Below are 22,155 nucleotides of genomic sequence, written 5' to 3' on the forward strand. Positions count from 1 at the left end.
CACACGACTTCCTGGGGTCACATGGAAGCGCACTGCAGGGCCATTCCCCTCAACCGTGCCCCTTCCTCGAACTCCATGAGGACACGGCACAGTTGAACGCTGGCTAGAGGGGCTTGCCGTGCCCCTGAACTCCCATGGAGTTTGGGGTGGGGGTGCAGTTGAACACCAGCCAATGGGGCTTGCCTTGCATCTGATCTTCGCGAGGAGCTCAGGAGTGCAGCCAGCTGAGCTCGCCCCACCCCAAACTGTATGTGGTGTCTGGGAGCAACATGGACCCATTTGGTGCTCACCTGGGCCTCAGCTTACCTGGGTCCAGCTTAAAGATGCAGACTTCAGGCCTGCAGTTTAGAGCTTGTCCCAAGCCTTGCTGAGGCCAGGATCAAATTGAGCAGCTGCCTATTCTCCCCCAAGCTCTATCTGACCAGCTCGTGCCAGTGTGTTTGCCCACCCTGCTGGTATAAGGGGCAAATATGCCAGCGGAGAGGACTAGCATGCTGGCAGGCGTGAAAGGGCATGCTGCGTAGATTCACTGTGCTCTAATCAGAAGGGGCTGTCACCCTGGAGCTACATTGGTGTAAAAGGGGGCACTGGCACAACTGGGAACAGGCTAGCAGTGTTCCCAGGTCGAAAAGCCTTTGGAAGCTAACTACAGTCCCTCTGACTTATGCCACAAAAACACATGGTGTAAGTCACTTTTTTCTATGGAGTTTTCTGGGTGGCAGCAGGTTACTCCCCACCCCCACCCCCACTGCTTGCTGCACCACCTGGAACTTCATTGGAGGCGCTGCTGTTATGCCACAGTGGTGCTATCCCTGGGTGCTGTTGAACTGCCCCCCCCCCCCCAGATTGGGCTGTAATGTCATGTTTCCACCTTCAACATCTTCTTTCAAAAGAAAAAAATCCAAAAGAGGGTCTAATTTCCATTACTTGTATCATCTTAGAATATTCTTGTTTCATCACTGAAATCTTATTCATCACCATAACAATTCACAGTTTGCAAAACCATATATTTGTTTTCAGCAACATGTGCGGCTTCCAGATCTGCCTGTTACCAGTAGATACAACACCAAACACCACTAAGGTCCCTTCTGCACATGCAGAATAATGCACTTTCAATCCACTTTCACAATTATTTGCAAGTGGATTTTGCTATTCTGCACAGTAAAATCCACCTGTACAGTGTATTGAAAGTGTATTGAAAGTGCATTATTCTGTATGTGTGGAAGGAGCCTGAGTTGAGGGAAGCTGTTATATTACATCCTAACTGATAATACCATCTGTAGGTTGTTGTTTTTTCAGTTCTTCAGATCTTTGATAGCTATAACGCAATCCTAAATACATTTTCCATTATTTTACTTAGTTCTTGTTTTAGATCCCTCTCCCAAATTTTTGGTATCTATGGTTAATTTTTCATAGTCTAAGAGCAAATGATGAAGTTTAGAGAGTAATCTTTTCTGTGTAGGAGGATAATATAGCCATTTCCCATAGCTGTTAATGGTCTAATGGTTTGGGGTTTTACATGTTTTATTAACAGAATTCCTGATCTGCATATATTGCAGCTTTTGGGTTGCTGCTGAACCAGCTCTCTAATTAAAATATTCCCAGGGTTTCATTCTTCCTGTTCACATATATCTATAGATCAGTCCATTTTTAAAGTACTGGTAGCCAAGCTTTGTTAATTTTCAGAGTCTCTTCTTTCTTGTTGAAGCTGTCTTGGTGTTTGTGAATTTCCCTGTGCAGTCTGACATAGTAACCTTCTGAATTGTCCAGAAGGCTAGCCCTGGTTAATATTTGGATGAGAAACTGCCCCAGAAGTCCAGGGCTGCTACCCAGAGTCAGGCAATGACAAACTGTCCATGAACAGTAATCTCCATGAACAGTGATCTCCAGGATCACTGTAAATTGGCTGTGACTTAACAGTACTTTCCACTTCCAGTTTTTTAGATAATGATAACATTTGAAAAAAGGGGAAAAAACCTTTTACTGTGCACTCACAAGATGGCAGCGTTTCCTCAGACACTATGATTTATACTCCTCAGACACTATGATTTATACTTCATTTTTCTGCAACATTTCTGCTTTCTTCTTCAGATGGTCTGACCAAAGTTTTCTCTTTTAAGATTTAAGAAGATCCATTTTACTGATTATGTTAATTAGATTTTCCTTTAAAACATGTATTGAATTACTTGGCTAAGTTGAAAAATTTAAAACATATCTGCTAGAAGTTACATAAGGATTGATTTCTAAGAACATCTGCAAACTGCAAAGCTGTTAACACTGGGAAGAGCTTCACTTATTTATTTATTTCATTGGATTTATAAGATGCCCTCCCTCAAAGGGCTCAGGGCATCACACAATGTTCAATCTAATCACAACAAAATCAATAGAATACATTTCCAACAAATCTGGTGCCATAAAATCAGCCAGAGGGAAGGTATGCAGGAGGATAAAAGGAAGGGGGGGGGGGGGGGGAGAAGGGACACAGGAAAAAATGGGGAAGGGAAAGTGGGAGGGGAGGAAATTGTGAGAAAATATTTAGTGCTAGAATAAGAAACATACCGTATATTGCTACCATATGTTAAGTGGAATTACAAATATTCTTGCTAATTAAAATACTGTGGGAACAGTAAATAGTCCAGTGTTTGTGCAAATGGGAAACTGACTATGCAGCCCATAGGTACACACAAATTTCCCCAGTGGGGTAAATACTGCCTCCCTGGGGTCATTTCAGGCAGGGAAAATGGTTCAGGGAGGATACTTAAACTTCCCAATGCCTCATGGACTAGGTCAAAATTGGGCCCCGACATGTCTGCAAATTAAGTTCTAAGGACAAAACTCCCAACGCATATCTGGTCAACAGGATTCGGGCAGACATGGGATGTACCATGGTATAGACCAGTGATGGCGAACCTTTTCGAGACCAAGTGCCCAAATTGCAACCCAAAACCCACTTATTTATCACAAAGGACCAATACGGCAATTTAACCTGAATACTGAGGTTTTAGTTTAGAAAAAAACGGTTGACTCTGAGGTGTGTGTTACTCTGGAGTAAGCTTGGTGAAGCAACCGTGCAATGCTTCGAATGGGTGAATCACAACCCTAGGAGGGTTTACTCAGAAGCAAGCCCCATAGCCAGCAACCAAGCTTACTCCCAGGTAAAGGATTGTGCCCAGGCCAACCTAGAGAGGTGTGAGTGTGGGTGATTTTCCACATACCCCACATGATGAACTCTGGGCATGCATGCCCACAGAGAGGGCTCTGAGTGCCACCTTGGGCACCTGTGCCATAGGTTCACCACCACTGGTATAGACAGTTGCTTTTCCCACAGAAATGATCCCTGCAAGGTCTGATGGTGCTACTAATCACAGCAGATAGTTGCTCTAAGAATGTATCATGTGGGTTCTCCAGAGGACTTCAATGCAACCAACTGACTCTGCTAAGTTGAAATAAAATGATAGAGGTGTTCTTGCTTTACCGTTGAGAGTTTTGAAAAGAAGAGACCCCCCCACCCCGGTATTTTGTGACATTTGGATATCTTACTGTTCCACATGTGTGTGGATCAAAACTAGAGTTGTCATTTGTTTCAGCAGACCCCTCTTGTTTCACAGGGTCATCCTCATTTTGTCTCTGAACAATCACATTTAGTTGGTTTTCAAACTGAATGTTTTTGGGCAGTTCCTCAAAGGCTTACTGGGAGTAATTAAATAAGAAAAGAAGTATGTTTCTAGTTCACAGGGCTCAGTAAGTGTATTATCAATGCCAGCTATAACCTTTCAAGGCAAGCGTTGCAGGGGTGTTACTGTTTAAGATTTTGGGGGAGGGGAGCAGGATTTAGTGTCTTCCATAGTTCCTGGACCCTGTAACTAGTAAAACTGTAATAAATTATGCAATAAGTAAGAGAGGTTATGCATATTTTTGTGCATCTGAAAGATTTTTATTCTCGCTTTTATGGTCTAGAACTCATGTTGTCAGTTTCATAAGATAGATACACAGTTGGCAGAAGAGAGAGAGATTTATTTACTCCATTTATCCCACACTTTTATCCCCAGTGGTTCAGCGAAGAGACTGGGAATGGCCCAATGTCACCCAGCAAACTTCCACAGCCTTGGGATTGAAACCAAGGACTACCAAAACCCAGTTCAATATTCTAAACATTACACCCAGTCTGATGCTCTAACCATGGTGTCTCTCTGTCTCCCTTTCTCTCTCGCTATATATATACATCTATGAAGAAAAAGCTGTAACAGCAAAGTTAAAAAGCCATGAGAAGCAAAATTACAGGGTGTAACTACAATCAGTACCATTTTGAAAGCTCCCTATTCTTTTCTTGATTACATCTGAATTTGACATCATAAGGCTACACCCTATTCTGCTCAATAACCTTGTACATGACTGCCAACTCCTGCATAAGGAAGTGGGCTCTAGTCTGTGGAGGCTTATGCTAAAATAAACATTTCCTCATTTATAAGGTGCCACAAAATCTTTCCTTACTCCCCCACCCCCCAATTCAGAATCTGGTTTGTCTAGATAGTGTGTTTCCACTTCCCTTTCTTACCAAGAACCTGCAAATATGGGTGACTAACAGGTGTGGAGCTACATTGTGCGTCTTGCAGTATTTCAGTTCCAGCAGAAGTAGATCGGCTTGTTCTGATTCCTGCCACAACAGCAACCACAATCGCTGCTGTTCCTTCAAAGAATGATCCCAAGTGAAGGGAACACCTGCTCAGCCCTGGGATACATGAAGTTGTATGTACCAAGGATAAAAACTGTGCAGGGGTTACAGTGGCTTTGGTATAAACTCTGATTCAAATCTCCACCATGAAAGTTTGTTGGGTAATCTCATCCTACCCTATCAGGCAGAATGAACTTTTTAATAGCACAGGATTTGTACTACTTTAAAATAAACGTTCTTGTATGCTAATTTTTAAACTAGAGTCGGTGCTTTTTATGCCAATCACTACTGCTTGATTTTCAGTCTTGGACTTTTAGCCAGTGTGGTGTAGAGGTAAGAGTGTCAGACGAGGATCTGGGTGGCCCAAGTTCTAATCCCTGCTCTACCACAGAAGCTTGCTGGGTGACCTTGGGCCAGTAAGAAGCTCTCAGCCTAACCTACCTCACAGGGTTGTTGTGAGAATAACACAGAGAGGAAGTAAGTTGCTTTAGGTCCCCATTGGGGTGTAAATTAAAGAAACACATAAACCATGTACTGAACCCAGAGTCATAACTAGCTAATTTTGCCCCTGAGGTAAGAACATAACATTGTTTCCCTATACGTTCATGCTAGTTATTTTGACAGAAAGGAAAATGCAAAGATAACAAGAATAATACACCACAGCGTTTATTTTACTCGTTGATATACTCTTCCTTCAGCTTCATACCCCGAACTTGCCTTGCCTTTGTTACAGCTCTGCTTGGACAGCTTTGTCCACCCACAGCTTGTCCACCTAACCAAGAAGAAGAAGAAGAAGGAGGAGGAGGAGGAGGAGGAGGAGGAGGAGGAGGAGGAGTACCGTGTTTCCCCAAAAATAAGACAGTGTCTTATTTTAATTTTTGCTCCCAAAGATGCGCTATGTCTTATTTTCAGGGGATGTCTTATTTTTCTGTGTTCTGTTTGTCGGGCATGCTTCCAAACAAAAACTTTGCTACATCTTATTTTCAGGGGATGTCTTATATTCGGGGAAACAGGGTAGTAGTTTGGATTTATATACCACCTATAAGGAGAGTCAAGGTAGCCTACAAGCTCCTTTCCTCTCCTTTCCTCAGGACAGACACCTTATGAGGTAAGTGGGGCTGAAAGAGTTCCAAAGAACTGTGACTAGCCCAAGGTCACCCAGCACGAATGCAGGAGTGCGGAAACACATCTAGTTCACCAGCTAAGCCTCTACCACTCAGTGTGGAGGAGTGGGGACTCAACCCCGGTTCTTCAGATTAGAATCCACCTGCTCTTAACCACGACACCACGCTGGCTCTCAACCTGTTGAGTTTCCTGCCTGCTTCACAGAGCGAGGCAGGCCAGCCATTTCTGAGATGAGGGCAGCAAATGCGTGCCCACCCCCGGGAACCTGAGCGCTGCTCGGGAAGGGTCGCTCTCCCCCTCCTCTTGCCGAAGCTGCTTGGCTGGCGCGCCTCCCGTTCGCGCGCGGCCGTCGGGAATGCTGAGGCTGGCCGGGCGCCAATGGCAGCCTGTCTGTTGCATCAGACGCGAGGCTGCTGCTGCGCTGCTGCTGCTGGCGGGCTCTCTGCAGGGCATCCAGGAGCCGGGCGAGGGACCCCTCCTCCTCCGCTCGATCTCGCTCTTCTTCCCCCCAGTCGTTGCTGCTGCGCGGCTCCTCAGCACCGAACCTCCTTCGGGCCAGGCCGTCGCCTCCCGCGCCCAGAATGCTCGGTGGGACCAACCATTTCCTAAGGCGATTCTCCACCGCGGCCACGGTGAGTAGGTGACAAGGAGCCGGATGGATGGATGGATGCACGCACGCCTGCCTGCACCCGCCAGATGGACACCTTGCTCTTTAGGGCGCACTTGCAAAACACGACGACTGAGATTTTTTTGCAAATCGTTTATGTGCGCGTGGCAAGGAAACACGTATAGGAAAAGCGCTGGGATGGATAGGCAGGGAGAGGACCCTCGCTGGCGCTTTGGTCATCGGGTTAAAACAACCACTTGTCACATCAGTTTGGGCAGCGGTGCTGTTTCGAGCGCTCCTGTTCCCAGGAGTTGCTTTTTCTGTCTGATGCTCCTGTTTTCAAAGGGACAACATTGTGAACTGTAGTGTGCAGCCAGTGGGCATTTAACAAAGGCTGCCCAGTTTTGTGTAATTTGTAAATTATATAAGCCTGCCTAGGGGATGGTCATTTTTTTGCACCTGTGAACAAGATGTTGGGTGTGCAGATGTGGGTACATATATAGCAGACAGTTCACTTGTCGATCTTCACATCCGTTTTCTTGGTGGTTGTGAAATTAGTATCTTTTCTTATGTCACCCTAAGTATATTTTTTAAAGCCTGGGAAAATGTAACACCTGAGTGAGAGCACATTCATTGCTATTGTTTATCAATCAGATGAGCGTCCCATTCTTCCTCCAAGGAACTCAGAACAGTTTGCAAAAGGATTTCCATCTTATTCATTTAACAAAACCCTGTTGGGTAGGTTAACCCTGAGCGATAGTGTTGGGGCCCATTCATGGGTGAACGAGGATTTGAGAGGCTGTTTCCCCAGGACCAAGTATGTAAGGAATGGAGTAGATTGAATGTGTTTGCAAAAGTGTTGTGGGCGTGCAGCAGCACGCCACATAACGCCTTTCCTAAGCTCACATAATTTTGTTGTAGAGATTTTTTTTGAGGAAAAAATCCTTTGAGGCTAAGCGCTTTCTTGCAACATGACTCTGAGTCCTACATATCAGATCACATCAAGTCTGAAAACAGGGTCCCCCCCGTCAAATGATGAAGGTCCCAATTTACGCCCCTTCATCCTGGGGGGGGGGGGGTACAATTAAGTCACAGCTAAATCATGGTGACTCTGTCAGGTTTTAAAGGCAAGAGATGTTCTGAGGTGGTTTGCCATTGCCTGCCTCCAGGTAACAGCCCTGGAATTCCCTGGTAGTGTCCCATCCAAGTACTAACCAGCACTGACCCTGCTTAGCTAGCAAGATCTGATGAGACTGGGATAGCTCTGGACCATCCACAGCAGGTGCCTTCATCCTGCAACAGGGCTGTTTAGAGGACTTTTTCAGGTGTCATGCAAAAAGTCCCATTTGTATGCTTATGCCAGTGGGACAGTCAGGCCAGTCCGAATAATTAAATTTGCAGACAACTAGCTATTCCTGAAGCCTGGATAGATTACATACTGGGTCTGAGATTTATTTAGCATAGAGGTGTCCAACTCTGTTGCTTCAGATGTTCATGGACTACAATTCCCTCAGCCCCCACTGGCATGTCCACTTGGCCCTGATTTGGCACATTTCTATCCCCTCCTTTCTTCAAATACCTCAGGGTAGCCTACATGGTTCTCCCTTCCTTCACAACAGCCCTGTGAGGCAGGTGTGTTTCAGAGAAAATGAATGGCCCAGGTCAGCCGGTGACTTTCATGGCAAGTGGTGATTTAAAGCCAAGTTCCCTCCAGTCCTACTCCAAACATCACACTGGCTCTGGTAATACTATTCAGTTTGCCATCCACTGCCTGAATGAAAAATCCACATCAAAGGGCTGATATAGTAAGAAGCCTTCATCTGAGCTTCTTGGAATTGCATCAGCAATGCTGACTATGAGACTGAATGACTGACAACAGCATGTACTGTAGCATCAGGACAGGGAGGGGCTTGCTTCAGATTTCTACTCAGAGCATATGGGAGAACTGAACGAAGACTCTGCAGAAATGTGGCTTCTTTGAAAGCAAAGTCGCCATCTGAGGGAAAACTGCTTGTTGATCTTGTTGCTTCTTTGCAGCTGTTTCATAATTTGTTTGTGTGTATATGTGGCCGAAAAAGCGCAATATCAGTGCTGAAATAGAAGGTACTGATGATTGATCCCAGTATACACCAGCTGGTGGTCTATAGGCTGAATCTGGCCTGCTGGGAAAGAAAGCACCGTTTTGTATGATGGGAGAGGTAGAAGGAGCTGATACCAGAAGAGATTCTTCTAACTCATGCTGCTAAGGAATAAGGGTGCAATTGATCACAGGGAATTAAAAATTAAAACAGGAATCCAGGAGCACTTTAAAGTTAGTTCGTTCCTCCCATGCTAAGTAGCATATGCAACAAGTGCTCTCCAGCATTTCCAGTCTTGGGCGAGTGTTTCAGCCTCTTCCCATGCAGGCACCTTAACGACTTGATTTATTTAGCAACAGTTTAGACAAATGTGTTTCCGACTATATATTTTTAAAAAAACGTATTTCCAAAGGTTAGAAATCTGTACCAATTTGCACTATTTGGATAACACTGAAGGACATTCTCTGAAGTATTTTTGTGGTGTGTATTTAGTAGTTGAACAGCAACTGTGCAACAGGCCGATAATCAGGTAGAAGGCCTGCACAAATTCCTCACCTCATTACCATTACTAGTGTTTGTGTTTGTTAAGCCAGCTGTATTAAATCAATCTGGTTTCAAGACAGTCTTTTTGTGAAGGTCAGGACATTTATAGGTGGCTGGGCTGAGATTTAGCATGGAGGTGACATGCCACGGAAAACATTTATGGACAGCATTTCTGATCAGTTCCTTAATAGTGTTCCTGTATGGATACAACGGGAAGAAGGGAAAGTGGCGTAGTAGAGCCTGATCTCACTCGATCTTGGAAGCTAAGAAGGGCTGGTTCTTGGGAGATCTCTAAGGAAGACTCTGCGGAGGAAGGGTCTTCACTTGCCTTGACAGGCCCCTTGCTGGGGTCACCAAGTCAACTGCGATTTGATGCCACTTACACGTACACATGGATGTAATCATCTAGCAAAAGATGCATAGTGCCCTGTGAGTTCATGCCAATATACATGCAGCCACCAGAACTGTGATTTTCATACATAATGAAGGTCACTTCCTTTTTATGGTTCATCATGTTACACAGTTCTCATGTTTGTTGGGGAACGTGAGGACTTTGCTTCACGTGAATGAAGAGAGTTTTGTGCCTCCCAAACACATACTGTCACTTTTCTGTTCATAGTCAGCAATGCATGCATGGAGAAGTTGTTTAATCCTTCTTCCTCTTGCTTATCCAAAAACTGCCCCATGGATCTGCTGTTCATTGCTCTTTTCCATTTGGCAGGAAGCTGTAATGGGCTGACATGGAGCAGTGAATAGACTCAGGTTCAGACATTCACTCTGCCATGAAGCTACTAGCTGGCCTTGGAAGTGTCTCTCTTTTAGCCTAACCTATTTCACTGGGTTGTTGAGTATAGGAAGGAGACTTTATGTGCTATGTTGATATATGTTAGGAAGAGCAGAATAAACAGAATTCACACAGTGTATGCATGTGGCAAAAAAAGTCACATGCAACTAATTAGGGTTGGATCCAAACATCTTTTCTACTGGTGAAAATTGGCAGAGGGATGTCCTTTGACTACCCCAAAGGCTCTGCAGGGGATCATGGGAACTGCATGGATAAAAACCACATTGAATGGAGGCTGAAGAGAATTCAGTGACAACAAAGACTGGTTGAATCCAACCAACTATGATCAAAAGTTATGATCACATTTCTACTTGGGTGATCCATGTTAATCAGCCAATTTGTGAAGGAGATTTTCAGGGGAAATAAGTTAGCTTTCATGTTATCTGAAATGTGTTTTGTTTTCCCTCTTGTTGACAGATGTATTACCAAAATAAACTAAAGCTAGCTTTAATAGGTCAGAGTCTTTTTGGACAAGAAGTGTACAGACACTTGCAAAAAGAAGGCCATAAAGTGGTGGGAGTGTTCACTGTCCCAGACAAAGATGGAAAGGTCGACCCTTTGGGTAAGTACTTGCCGAGAACAATGAGCATGATGTTGATAGTAGTGGGGACATGTCTAAGCCATGTCAGGATGTTTCATGATGATCTTTCTTTGCATGGGGCTAATGAAATACAGAATGCACTACATTTGTATTTGTTGGGAAGCAGCCGTCTATTGCTTCCCAGGCACCAAGATAACTTACCAGCTGTGGACTGAATAAATTTTATCAGCCCAATCACAGGTTGCTTCACCTGATACTGGATCATAATGGGGGGAAAAACACTAGAAAAATAAGAACACTTTAACTGATTTTTTTTGGTAGCATCATCTTTCATAGACCCACTTTGTTAGACCTGAAATGCAGAATTAAACTCCTGAAATGCAGAATTAAACTCTTCCGCATCATAACAAAGCCTAACAGCTCTTTTCTATAGGTTGCCACATTGGCCAGGATGAATGATATTAGCATGTGAAGATGTCATGGGCCTCTCCCACATGTCCTAAATGTTTTGACTGCACTCAAGAGCATTTGGGTGAAGCACAAGTCACAGCAGCTCCCACTACGAAGATAATATTGGAGGGAACCTTTTATTTGTGTGTTTGTTTATGTCATTCATTTATGCCCTGCTGTCTCCCCAGTTGAAACCCAAAGTAACTTACATCATTCTTGTCTCCTCCATTTTATCCTCACAAAAATTCTGTGAGGTAGGTTTGGCTGGATGCCTGGTCCGAGGTCACCTACTAAGCTTTCATGGCAGAACAGGGATTCAAACATCGGTCTCTTGGTTTGATCCCAGCCCATTATTCAAACCACTACACTGGCTGTAATGCTCTTACACGTTTTACATGTATGCATGTTGAACTTAATTTTTTCAATGAACAAGCATATTTACAAGCATTCTGTTTTCCTCTCTCCCCACCCGACCCCAGCATCAGCTGCAGAAAAAGATGGGACCCCTGTATTCAAGTTCCCAAGATGGAGGGTCAAAGGCAAGCCTATCCAGGAAGTTCTTGAAGCATATGAATCAGTTGGAGCAGAGCTGAATGTGCTTCCCTTCTGCACACAGTTCATTCCCATGGATGTTATTGACAGACCAAAGCATGGTTCTATTATCTACCATCCATCAATCCTTCCCCGGCACAGAGGAGCATCTGCAATCAACTGGTGAGTAAACAAGGCCCAGATAAACAGTTATCAGTATGATGGATGGGGAAAGGGGGAATCAGAAGGATGCCAAGAGAGGCAGGAGAGAACTACATTATCGGAGGAAGAGAAGCATATAGTACTGCACAGTGGAAATGTTATAAAGCTAAGGGTAAGCAATGCATTTGCTACAATTAACATGTCACACCAGCTATTCTGGCTTTCTTTTTCTTTGTTGGCCCAATTCAGAGGGCTGACCTTGTAAGGATCTAAAAGTACCCAAAGGGCTGGGTGAGCCCCACCCCTCTCCACCATCATTGCAAGGTAGGTTCAGACCATCCTGGCTAGTCAGCAAGACAATAGAAGGCAGAGGCCACAGGATTCTTTGATCAGAATGCCTTCACTCAGCTTCAAGCAATACAGTCTTTCCTTTCCCTCTCCACATCTCCCATACCAACCAACCCCCTGTGATCACCCTCTTCCCTCTTTTTATCCCACTCCAAAAGGGTTCCTATCCCCTTGGATCTCTTACTGCAGCTGCTCAAGCATTCCTGCCAGCTCCCGGCAACTTCCAAGAGATCCCTGTGTTCGCTGAGAAGTCCGAGGGTGGGGTTGCCAGTGGCAGGGTGTTCTGCAGTCTCTGGGCGGGCGTTTGTTAAAGGGAGGGGTGTGGGGGGGATGCTAGGTGCTGGGAGGCAGCCCTATCCCCAGATAAATTTCCTTCCTCCATATGAACCTGTCCAGGCCTAGAGACCATCAAGAAAATGTATTGTTGAAGGCTTTCACAGCCGGAATCACTGGGGTGTTGTGTGGTTTCCATGCTGTATGACTGTGTTCTAGTAGCATTTTCTCCTGACATTTCACCTGCATCTGTGGCTGGCATCTTCAGAGGATCCTCTGAAGTGGCCGCCACAGATGCAGGTGAAACATCAAGAGAAAATGCTACTAGAATGTGGCCATACAGCCTTGAAACCACACAACACCCCACCCAGAAAATGTATTTATGTTATGAGGTTTGTGTAGTGGGGACTCATAAGAGAATCTTTTCGGTGACTGGGCCCTAGTCTGCAGAATCTCTTCTTCAAGGAGGTATGAACAGCTTTTTCACTTGTGGTCCATGAACTTTTTCTGACCTTGGTAGCTGACCATTATTTTCTACTAACCCGCCACAAAATCCAGTGTCAACACAATAAGATCATTCCAAGACTAATTGGACCTTCTACTGATGATGTCAATAAAGGAAATCCATATTAACCATTTAAATTTGTATTTTCTTTTCTATGCACAGCAAAAGTTGAGCTTGTTATATGCTAATATACCATGTTGGTCTACTTCACAGGGTTGTTGTGAAGATAAAATAGAGAAGGTGGACTTAAGTCCCTTGGAGGGAAGGTGGGATAAAAATTAATAAATAATGGAAACTTCTCCCACATAAAGAAAAGCATAACATTTTAAACTAGTAGCACTCTTGAACTGAATATGAGCAGCTCACTCTACTTAAAAGCATGACAGAAGAGCCAGTGAAACTCCTTGCCCACAGGGTTTTAGAAAACTTTTTTAAAGCAGGAAATCAGTTGCAATTATGATATCACTTTTGAAAAAGAACTCCTCAGCTAGACAGCAAAAAACCAGGGGCCAAATGTGGTACTGTTTATGCAGGAGAGACACACTGTGGCCTGTGGCAAGTTTGGGAGTGTCTGGAATCCAAATAAATGGATTACGAAAAGCTGAGAGTCAAAGAGTGATAATTTCCCTCACTTTTCTGAGTGTTCTGTGGCAAGTCTTATTCCCATATCTGTTTCCATGCCTCTTCTCTATGCCCATCCTCTGCCTCTGGAATGATAAATGGGAGGGAAAATGACCTACAGATTTGGCTTTACCCATTTTGACTTCTTTTTAGCATTATTATGTGAATGCAGGACATGCAACCTAATGCTATTCATTATTACTTGGAAACATAACCCATTGACTTCAGTGTGACTTGCTGTAAGTATTCACATTGGCATACCTAAAACTGTTGAAGTTACAGAGAAGGATTACTGCCATCCCACTTACTTTTAGCACAAGGTCATCCATGTTTTGTCTCAGCTTATAATGAAAAATGTTGATATTTCTTAGTATTTCTGACTATTTTGGTTTGATCTCATTCTTGCTCCCTTACTTGTCATCAGGACTTTAATTCATGGAGACAGAAAAGCAGGATTTACAGTTTTCTGGGCGGACGATGGTCTGGACACTGGCCCAATTCTCCTGCAGCGAGAATGTGATGTTGGCCCAAATGATACTGTGGATGACCTATATAATCGGTTTCTTTTCCCAGAAGGAATAAAAGCCATGGTAAGGAGGTTTGTATTTACCACAGACAACTTGGAAGGAACACTGGCCAACCCTTTGAACAACAGATTGCAGAATTTTAGCCTACATAAGAACGCAGCAACAAACCATAGAATGGACTGGCATCACAGCTCTTGCTGATTCTATACCATTTTTAAATGTTCAAAGTGTGCTGCATGCATTTTTTTCAGGAGTCGTTTGAAACAATCTGTAAAGTAGGCCAGTGTCCCATTTCCCAACCAGCCAGGGCTGTTCCTCAGTCAAGAGAGCAAAGGGTTAAAGACTTGTAGCCAAGAATAGATCAGTGCAAGAGCTGTCCATAGGATTCAGTAACTGGAGAGGAAGGAAAAAGCCAGAAGAGTACAGTAGTCTTGGAGAAATTTGGACCAGCAAAAATCAGACTTCAGCAGTCTCAGAAGACTTGATGATCCCACCCTGTCCATCCTGGTGTTTGAATGACAGCTCTGATTCTGTTCAGCTCTTTCCTTCCAAGTGAGACTGGTTAGCTGGATATCCTGAGCATCCAGTCATGCACTCCTCCTCCTACATCTCCTTTAACGTAAAGTGTGGTCCTTTCTCTTGGGCAGAAGTCACAGCAGCATGAAGTGCAGATTCTCTCACAGTATTTTAAAATGTTATTTCAGCACCACTTGGATCGAAACGATTATTATCTGCACTGTTAAACTTAGCAGTTTGATAAAATAGCATTTATATCGCCCTGGAAAGCTGTTAGGAAGACTTGGCTTTTTCGTAAAGTTGTGTCCGCCATTTTCTGCCTGATGTTTTGTAGTACTGTCCTCTTTAGAGTTTTACCCTTTGAAGCTAATTGATCCAGTTGCCCTCATCTGTTTATCTATTTCAAAAATGCTGTCCAGGAAAGTGGGATGATCAGTGTTATTTTTGAAGGCTTTCACGGCCAGATTCAACTGGTTGTGGTGGGTTTTCCAGGCTGTGTGGCTGTGGTCGTATTCCTAACATTTCGCCTGCATCTGTGGCTGGCATCTTCAGAGGTGTATCACAGAGGGAAGTCAGACTTCCCCCTGTGATACACCTCTGAAGATGCCAGCCACAGATGCAGGCGAAACATTAGGAATCAGATCCACTAGACCACGGCCACACAGCCCTGAAAACCCACCACAACCAATGTTATTTTTGTTGTTGCTGTTTAGATAGAAGCTGTGCAATTAATTGCCGATGGTAAAGCTCCTCATGTCCCCCAGTCTGAAGAAGGGGCAACTTATGAAGGCATCCAGAAGAAAGAAAATGCAGAGGTAATGTTGGCAACAGTTTGAAAGGTGTGGCTTCTGATTCATAGTGCCAAAAGAGGCTGCGTGTTGCATTTGCATTCCATATATGTGTTATTTGGCTGTGCTGTAATAGGTTGAAGTCATCACTGTTGTATGATATCTTACCATTTGACCCATATGCTTGAACTCATTCCAAGGAAGTGCAGCAAGACTTACTGACAGCTCTTTACAATTCTAAACTAGTATGGGTGACAGCTGGCCTTTCCTTTGGCAGCTAATGAAAATGAGCCCAACCACCATTGCCGGGTTTCATGGCTAAATATCTGAGTAATTTAATCAATCCACATCTCCGTAGATATTTTATGCTTGCTCGGCTTAATATGCTACCGACTTCCCAAACAAGAGGCAGATATCATGGCATCCCACAGGAGAACAGGACTTGTTCCTGCGCAGCGGGCCTACCCGAAACAACTGAACACGTGCTCCTTCATCGTAAAGATTTGGCAGTTTATCGGTTGCTTTTCTCGAGGCCATCTTGAAGAAATTTTCAGTGAGATCAGACAAGGAAATAGTTTCATACTTGCTTAGTGACCATCATCCCCACACTACTGAATCAGTTGCCAGGTTTTTAACAAAGGCACTTGGATCAAGGGTGAAACCTTTGTGTAAATTTTAGTCAATTGGTTTTAACATAATTTGTATTTTACCACTTTTTATATGCCATTAAAGGTATTGTATTTGTTGTATTTGTTGTTGTAATGAAAATGAGCCCATCCTCCGCCAGAGAAATCCTAAACTGGTACACTCAGAAGCAAGTTCCATTTTAATTCATTGGAGCCCCTTCCGCACATGCAGAATAATGCACTTTCAATCCACTTTCACAATTGTTTGAAAGTGGATTTTGCTATTTCGCACAGTAAAATCCAGCTGCAAAGTGCACTGAAAGTGGATTGAAAGTGCATTATTCTGCATGTGCAGAAGGGGCCTAAAGCATACTCCCAGGAGACTGTTCTCAAGATTGCTGTCATAATGGGTTTAAAAAAAAAACACCATGAATTTTCCTTCTGTCTTTTCTACTGTAAAGAATATAACGCGCCTATTGCAAGAATATGATCAGTCACATATGAACTATTCAAACCAATCTCTGCAAATGTTGAATTAATGCCTTAGGTCATTATCTGCATAACCAGGATACCGTTTACTTAATTTGACGCACGCCAAAAAAGAAGCCCCAGGCAGCGCCGTTCCACCACGAAGCCGCCATACGCTGCAACACAACAGCGGCGACTATTTTCTCTTCCCTTCCCCAGGCGTCAAGTCGCTTTCTAAAGCAACAACCCTTTAAAGGGTTGTTGTTGAGAGAATCGTCTTCCCTAACGCGGTAGCAGCTGCGAACAGCGCCGCCCGGGGGCTTTCTCCCTCCCGCTACTTACTGTGTCTTCCCGCCATTAAGCCTGCTGAAGGCGTGTAGCCCATTACACTGTCATCCCACCTCCAGGGTCGGGAGGGCAGCGTATGGGCCGAAGACTCGCGGCACTTTTGGCGGCGAAAATAACACAGTAAGATGAAACGCGACTCCCGTCGGCAGCCGCTAGCCCGCGCGGAGCCTCCCGTTGCTGGGTTCTCCTCGCTTGCTCGCATCAGCGTGCTGAGTAACACATCACGCCCGGCCGGAACTCCTGCCGGGCGTATGAGCGTGTTGAAACGTGCAGAAAACGCGGCCTTAGTTATTCTATATGCAGGGTTTTGTAAACTTGCATTTTAATGTTCTTCAGTGGCAAAAGAAAGAATATTATGCATAGCTTGTACAGGAATAGACTACTTTGTTTCTTATCATGATTACAATGGTATTCTGAGCTGTACATTAGCTGTATACTGTGAAATATACTATTCTCTGTTTACTGTTTTTAAAATAACCATCATTTCCTGTTTTATAAGTGTTCAAAATTGTTAGTGAAAAATCCATACTAGACATTTTGATAATATTAGCTGAAGCTGTTGCTCTCCTTTCCTATTTATCTTTTCTTCCAGTTACCATTGGAAGAACAACATGGAAGTTACCAGGTTGTTCTTCCTGTCACCGGGAGTATTACGATGTTATTTCTCCAATGGCATGCTTCAGATGGAAACTGCTTCCTTTTCTAATTTTAAACCATCCTATTGTTTATTCCATGTCACCAGCAATTCGTGGATACATTTCTGTTTGATGGTATCCATATGTTCTGCATAATAATTGCAGTCATAGTTTGTATTTCCTTCGCTTTGACATTGTCATTTTAACCATCATTTTTACTTTGATTATACCTGAAAGAACTTGATAATATGAACCTCTTGGCTTTTTAGATTTTTTGGGATCAACCAGCAGTAGCTTTGCACAACTGGATCAGAGGGCATGATAAAGTACCTGGAGCTTGGGCACTGATTGATGGTCAGGTGAGCACTGTGAATTACGAATATGCTGATAAAAATATGAATATGGGTCAGCAAAAAAGATTAGACACCTTTCTGCTGACAGTCATGTTTTCTGCCAACATAGCAAGACTTGTGCCACTAAAAAAGCACCATCAGAAGTCTCCTTGTATGGGTGGTAAGTATCCACTATTGGCATAAAAGTTCCATAGGATCTGTTGCTGTAAGACTGGTGAATGATTTGGTAACACTGTGTACTTCCTGGAGTAAAAGAAGTTGATGAACAAGAAATGTTAATAGTATGTCTTTATCTCCTGACTCAACATTGCACAAAAGGCATTATTTTAGGTAAATTTGTTGGCTTTCACACATTTCCTTTATGAGACATGATTTAAAGAATAGTTCTCTCAAAGAGTCAGCTGAGCTTGCTGAAAGGCAAAAGCATGATTGTTGTCAATTTTTGTTTTGTTTGTCTCTCCCCATGTTTGTCCAACCCTCAAGAGACAAAAATTAACAACATGCAATGAATAATAGCACACATTTTCCTGTAGCATTGATATGATTTGAGAATCAAACAGAAAGGGCCATAACTTAGTGGCAGTGGCATAGATGCAACGGGGACATCTGGGGACAAACGCCCCAGGCCCATTGCATCACGCCCCATTGCATCACATGGAGGGTGGAAAATCGCTCCCCACACTTCGGGCTGAGAGGCAGCCCTCGGCCTGCCCCTTGGGCAGCAGACGACCCAGCTGCAGCATGAGAGAACTGTCCAGGCACCTGACCAGTCCTCTTGTGCTGTGACCACCCCCTCTGCCCGGCTGATCCAGCTGCAGCATGAGAGCCGGGCAGAGGGGATGGCCACGGTGCAGCCAGCTCTTGTGGTGTAGCCTGGCCAGTTCTCTCGCACTGCAGCCAGTACCAGTTTTCGCAGAAGGGCTACAGCATGTAAGTGGGGCGCAGAAGGGAAGATGCAGGGGGGACACGGGGGCTGTGCACAGGGGGGGGTCATGGGGGGGCGGGAAACTCAGAGTCCACCACAGGCTGGAGTTGACCTAACTAAGCCTTTGCTTAGCGGCAGAGCACCTAAGTAGCAGAGTGGCATCTAGAGTAGCAGAGATAGGACTGCAAGCAGGTCACCATTTCAGTGAACATTTATCATCAATTCATGGTTCTTTTTTTTTTTTGTAGAGGGTTACTTTCTATGGGTCAACATTACTTGATAGTTCAGTACCCCCTGGCAAGGAACTGGTGATACAAGGAGCCACCCAACCTGGACTTGTAACTAAGAATGGACTTGTTCTTTTTGGCAATGATAAAAAGATGGTAAGCATTTGAAAACCATGATACTAAATGAAAGATATACCAGTAGACTCTTGAAAACATCAAGAGAAAAATGGAATTGTATGTTATTTGTGCACTCTCTAGGTTTATGACAGGACTGCAAGCAGATGTTCTAGTATAGCTGTTCAGAAACAAATCCTTGTTTCTCCTATTTCCCCACCCCAGCCTTCTAGCTATCCTTCAGTGCAATCCTAAAAAGAGTTGCACCCTTCTAAAACCATTGACTCTATTCAGGATTGCACTATTTATATGTAATTCTTTTTCTCTAGTTGCTGATAAGACATCTACAGTTTGAAGATGGAAGAATGATCCCAGCATCTAAATATTTTTCTAGGGATGAGGTGTCCACTGTAAATCTTACTGAAGAGGAGAAAAAGATGGCAGAAGATATCAAGGTAGTTCTATGCATAATTTCTGTGTTTAAGAAGAAAATCACAATGATAATCACAGTTTTATTTAAACATTGGTTGCTATAAAGACAAAAGGGTGTTAAATCTATCTGATATCACAGTTACAAACGCAAGATCATGTAAGCATGTGTTCTTTGAAGATAATCTGCAATAAATCCCTGGGAATACACAAACTGCTTAAATATGCATATAAATGATTTTGGATTTATTTTGGGGATTACTTTGTGTGTTGTTATAAATTGTTGTAAAGTTGCCTGTGGATGTTTTTGTAAGATTTAAGGTGGAATATGCATGTTTTCATTAAATACCCATGAGATGTGAGAGTGCAGTTTACATATACCAGAAATAGCTAGCCCCATTATAGGTTGGTGTGTGTGGATCTATGCGCATACACACAGTGCTTGATTCAAAGTTAGAAGATTTTAAAAGCTGTAATTTTGGGGACAACAAGCTCCAGGGGAGGGGCGGCATATAAATGGAATAAATGACATGAAACAGCCCTTTCCGCTCAGGCCAAAAGCGGCGGCGCAGGCCGGTAAAACACCATTTAGGTGGGGACCGTTCGCACAGCCACCGCTGCCAAATTGCTGCAGCAGTGCTCGGTTCCTGCCAAAATGGTGTTTTGAACCTCTCTCCCTGTTTTTTGCAAACGCCAGCTTCCATTCGGTGCCATACGAACGGCACTGGCTGGAAGCCGGTGTTTCTCCCCCGGCCTTACCTCCAGTTGCGTTGTGCAAGCCAGGACACACGCCCCCTAGACTCATTCTCCAGGGTCGTCGCTCTGGCCGGGGGGGGGGGGGCGTGTCCCCTGGCCTCCACAACACGACAGAAGGCGACAGGAGGTAAGCAGCATTTGGGAGCGGCGCAGCCTGTGTGAAGGCTTCCAGCAGGACCGTTCGCATGGGGGTGCATCGGCATAAACTATGCTGACGCACCCCCCTCAGCGCCCGTGCAGAAAGGGCTGAAGTTTCTGGAGTTCAAAACAACTTAACAACATGTTTGAAATATACCAAAGTACAAAGAAACAATAAATACATAGGTGAAAACTGCAATAAGAGCAAATTTAAACAACCATCTTCCAAATGTCTTAAGTCCTTCTTTTGTTTAGGGAGGGAATTGCACACATCTGGAGCTGTCACTTCATTAAGTGAAGAAAAGGTACACTTAATTGAAGAAAAGGCTGTCCCTTCATTTAGTGGGTCAGTGGAACTAAGAAATGGCCAGATGTTTAGGCCACCTTGATAGATTGCTTTGCATATGTTATCACATCAGACATTTTCCTTCTCTTGCAGTCCATTTGGAAAGGAATTTTGAGCAATGTGGCTGCCATTGAAGATTCTACCGACTTCTTTAAATCTGGAGCATCCTCTATGGATGTTGTTAGGTAAGTCATCCACTTCTAGTAGTCAAGATCTGGTCCCTTCTATTCACAAGAGGCTCCACATGGAATAGAATGTCACCTGGCTGCCGTATCCCAACACGCTGCATAGGATCCAAACATTTATAGCAAGCTGAGGCCTTCTGACATTCTACTTACATGTATCACAATTAGGCATTTTATTCCCTGTGCACTTTATAAACAGAGGCCGTTTCCGCACGGCCCATTAATGGCGCCCTGGGGACGGGATAAACGCCGTCCCCAGGGAGCCATTCGCACAGGCGGCGCTGCTGCAACGCAGCAGCACCGACCTGACTCCGCTCCCTCTCCCCCAGGGCGGCATCAAGCCGCCCTGAAAAACAACCCTTTAAAGGGTTGTTTTTCCTTCAACAGCGTGTTCCCGGCGGCGCGGTGTGAACAGCACCGCCGGGAACACGCTATTTCCCTTCCCCGTTCCACTCACAGTGTCCCCATCGTCGGCCTGCTGGCCGTCGAAGCCCCGCCCACGCTGTCCTCCGACCCCTGGAGGTCGGAGGGCAGCATGGGCGGGGCTGCGACGGCCAGCAGGCCGACGACGGGGACACTGTGAGTGGGACGGGGAAGGGGGAAGAGGCGGCTCCGTGCGGAGCCGTCTGCCGGCCTGTCTGGAGGCCGCCCGCATGCTTCCATGCGAACGGCCTTCGCCTCCACGGCCGTGCGGAAACGGCCAGAGGGAGCAGCTAACCTAATTTTTGCTGACTTCAGCATTGCCACTGAAAATGGCCAGGGGATGCTGTGTAACTTTCAGACCCGCAGGAATTCTGATATCCTGAAGAACCAGTAAAGGACCATTGGACCTGATATTACTGCTAGCTAAGCTCTGCCTCTTCAGTCTTAGTAACTTGCATACCACATCAGCTGGAGCTTCTTGCAGATAGCACAAATCCTTCGGGACCTCCACTGCACCACTGAATTGCATGTCTGCTCATTTGTATACTTCCAAGCCACCAGCTTTGACTCCTCCACTTAAAAGCTTATTGTTCCAAGCCCTTACTGAAACAATTTGATGATTAAGGCTGAGACTGCAAAACTGTGTACCGGACACCAATGGGAATTTACTTCTATGCTGCTGGTGTTAACATCAGGGTGTGAGAGTGTTGCTGTTATTGTTCGTTGTTAATGCTAAGGTATCTAAAAAAGAAGAAAGCTGACCAGAAGAAAATAGATTCCTCTGAAATATGGCGTTGGAGGAGTGTGTCACGAAAACTGCGGACTGCCGAAAAAAATGGGTTTTAGATCAAATCAAGCCTGAACTGTCCCTACAAGCTAAAATGGTTCAACTGAGGCTATCACAATTTCTACACATCATGAGAAGACAAGAGTCACTGGAAAAGACAATAATGTTGGGAAAGTTCGAAGGCAGCAGGAAAAGAACAGCCAACATGAGATAGGTTGACTTTATAAAAGAACCCTCCGTTTGCAAGGCAGTGAACAACAGAAC

The 22,155-nt window shown here is 44.5% G+C and overlaps 1 protein-coding gene across 2 annotated transcripts in view; it reads left to right on the top strand.

Annotated features, from left to right (window-relative positions):
• The first annotated feature begins 6,173 nt into the window (after positions 1-6,173).
• ALDH1L2 (aldehyde dehydrogenase 1 family member L2) overlaps positions 6,174-22,155 on the top strand; it is a 37,966-nt gene continuing 21,984 nt past the window's right edge. Inside the window, exons 1-9 of one of the 2 annotated variants that reach the window (XM_048499835.1) lie at positions 6,174-6,429; positions 10,287-10,431; positions 11,340-11,574; positions 13,725-13,890; positions 15,057-15,158; positions 17,478-17,567; positions 18,735-18,869; positions 19,157-19,282; positions 20,590-20,681. In XM_048499835.1, coding sequence (XP_048355792.1) covers positions 6,379-6,429; positions 10,287-10,431; positions 11,340-11,574; positions 13,725-13,890; positions 15,057-15,158; positions 17,478-17,567; positions 18,735-18,869; positions 19,157-19,282; positions 20,590-20,681 — 1,142 coding nt within the window. In that variant the 5' untranslated portion in view covers positions 6,174-6,378. The remainder of the gene's footprint in view (positions 6,430-10,286; positions 10,432-11,339; positions 11,575-13,724; positions 13,891-15,056; positions 15,159-17,477; positions 17,568-18,734; positions 18,870-19,156; positions 19,283-20,589; positions 20,682-22,155) is intronic. The other variant, XM_048499834.1, reaches the window with a different exon arrangement.

The sequence above is a fragment of the Sphaerodactylus townsendi genome, linkage group LG06 (assembly GCF_021028975.2).
Source record: "Sphaerodactylus townsendi isolate TG3544 linkage group LG06, MPM_Stown_v2.3, whole genome shotgun sequence".
NCBI lineage: Eukaryota > Metazoa > Chordata > Lepidosauria > Squamata > Sphaerodactylidae > Sphaerodactylus > Sphaerodactylus townsendi.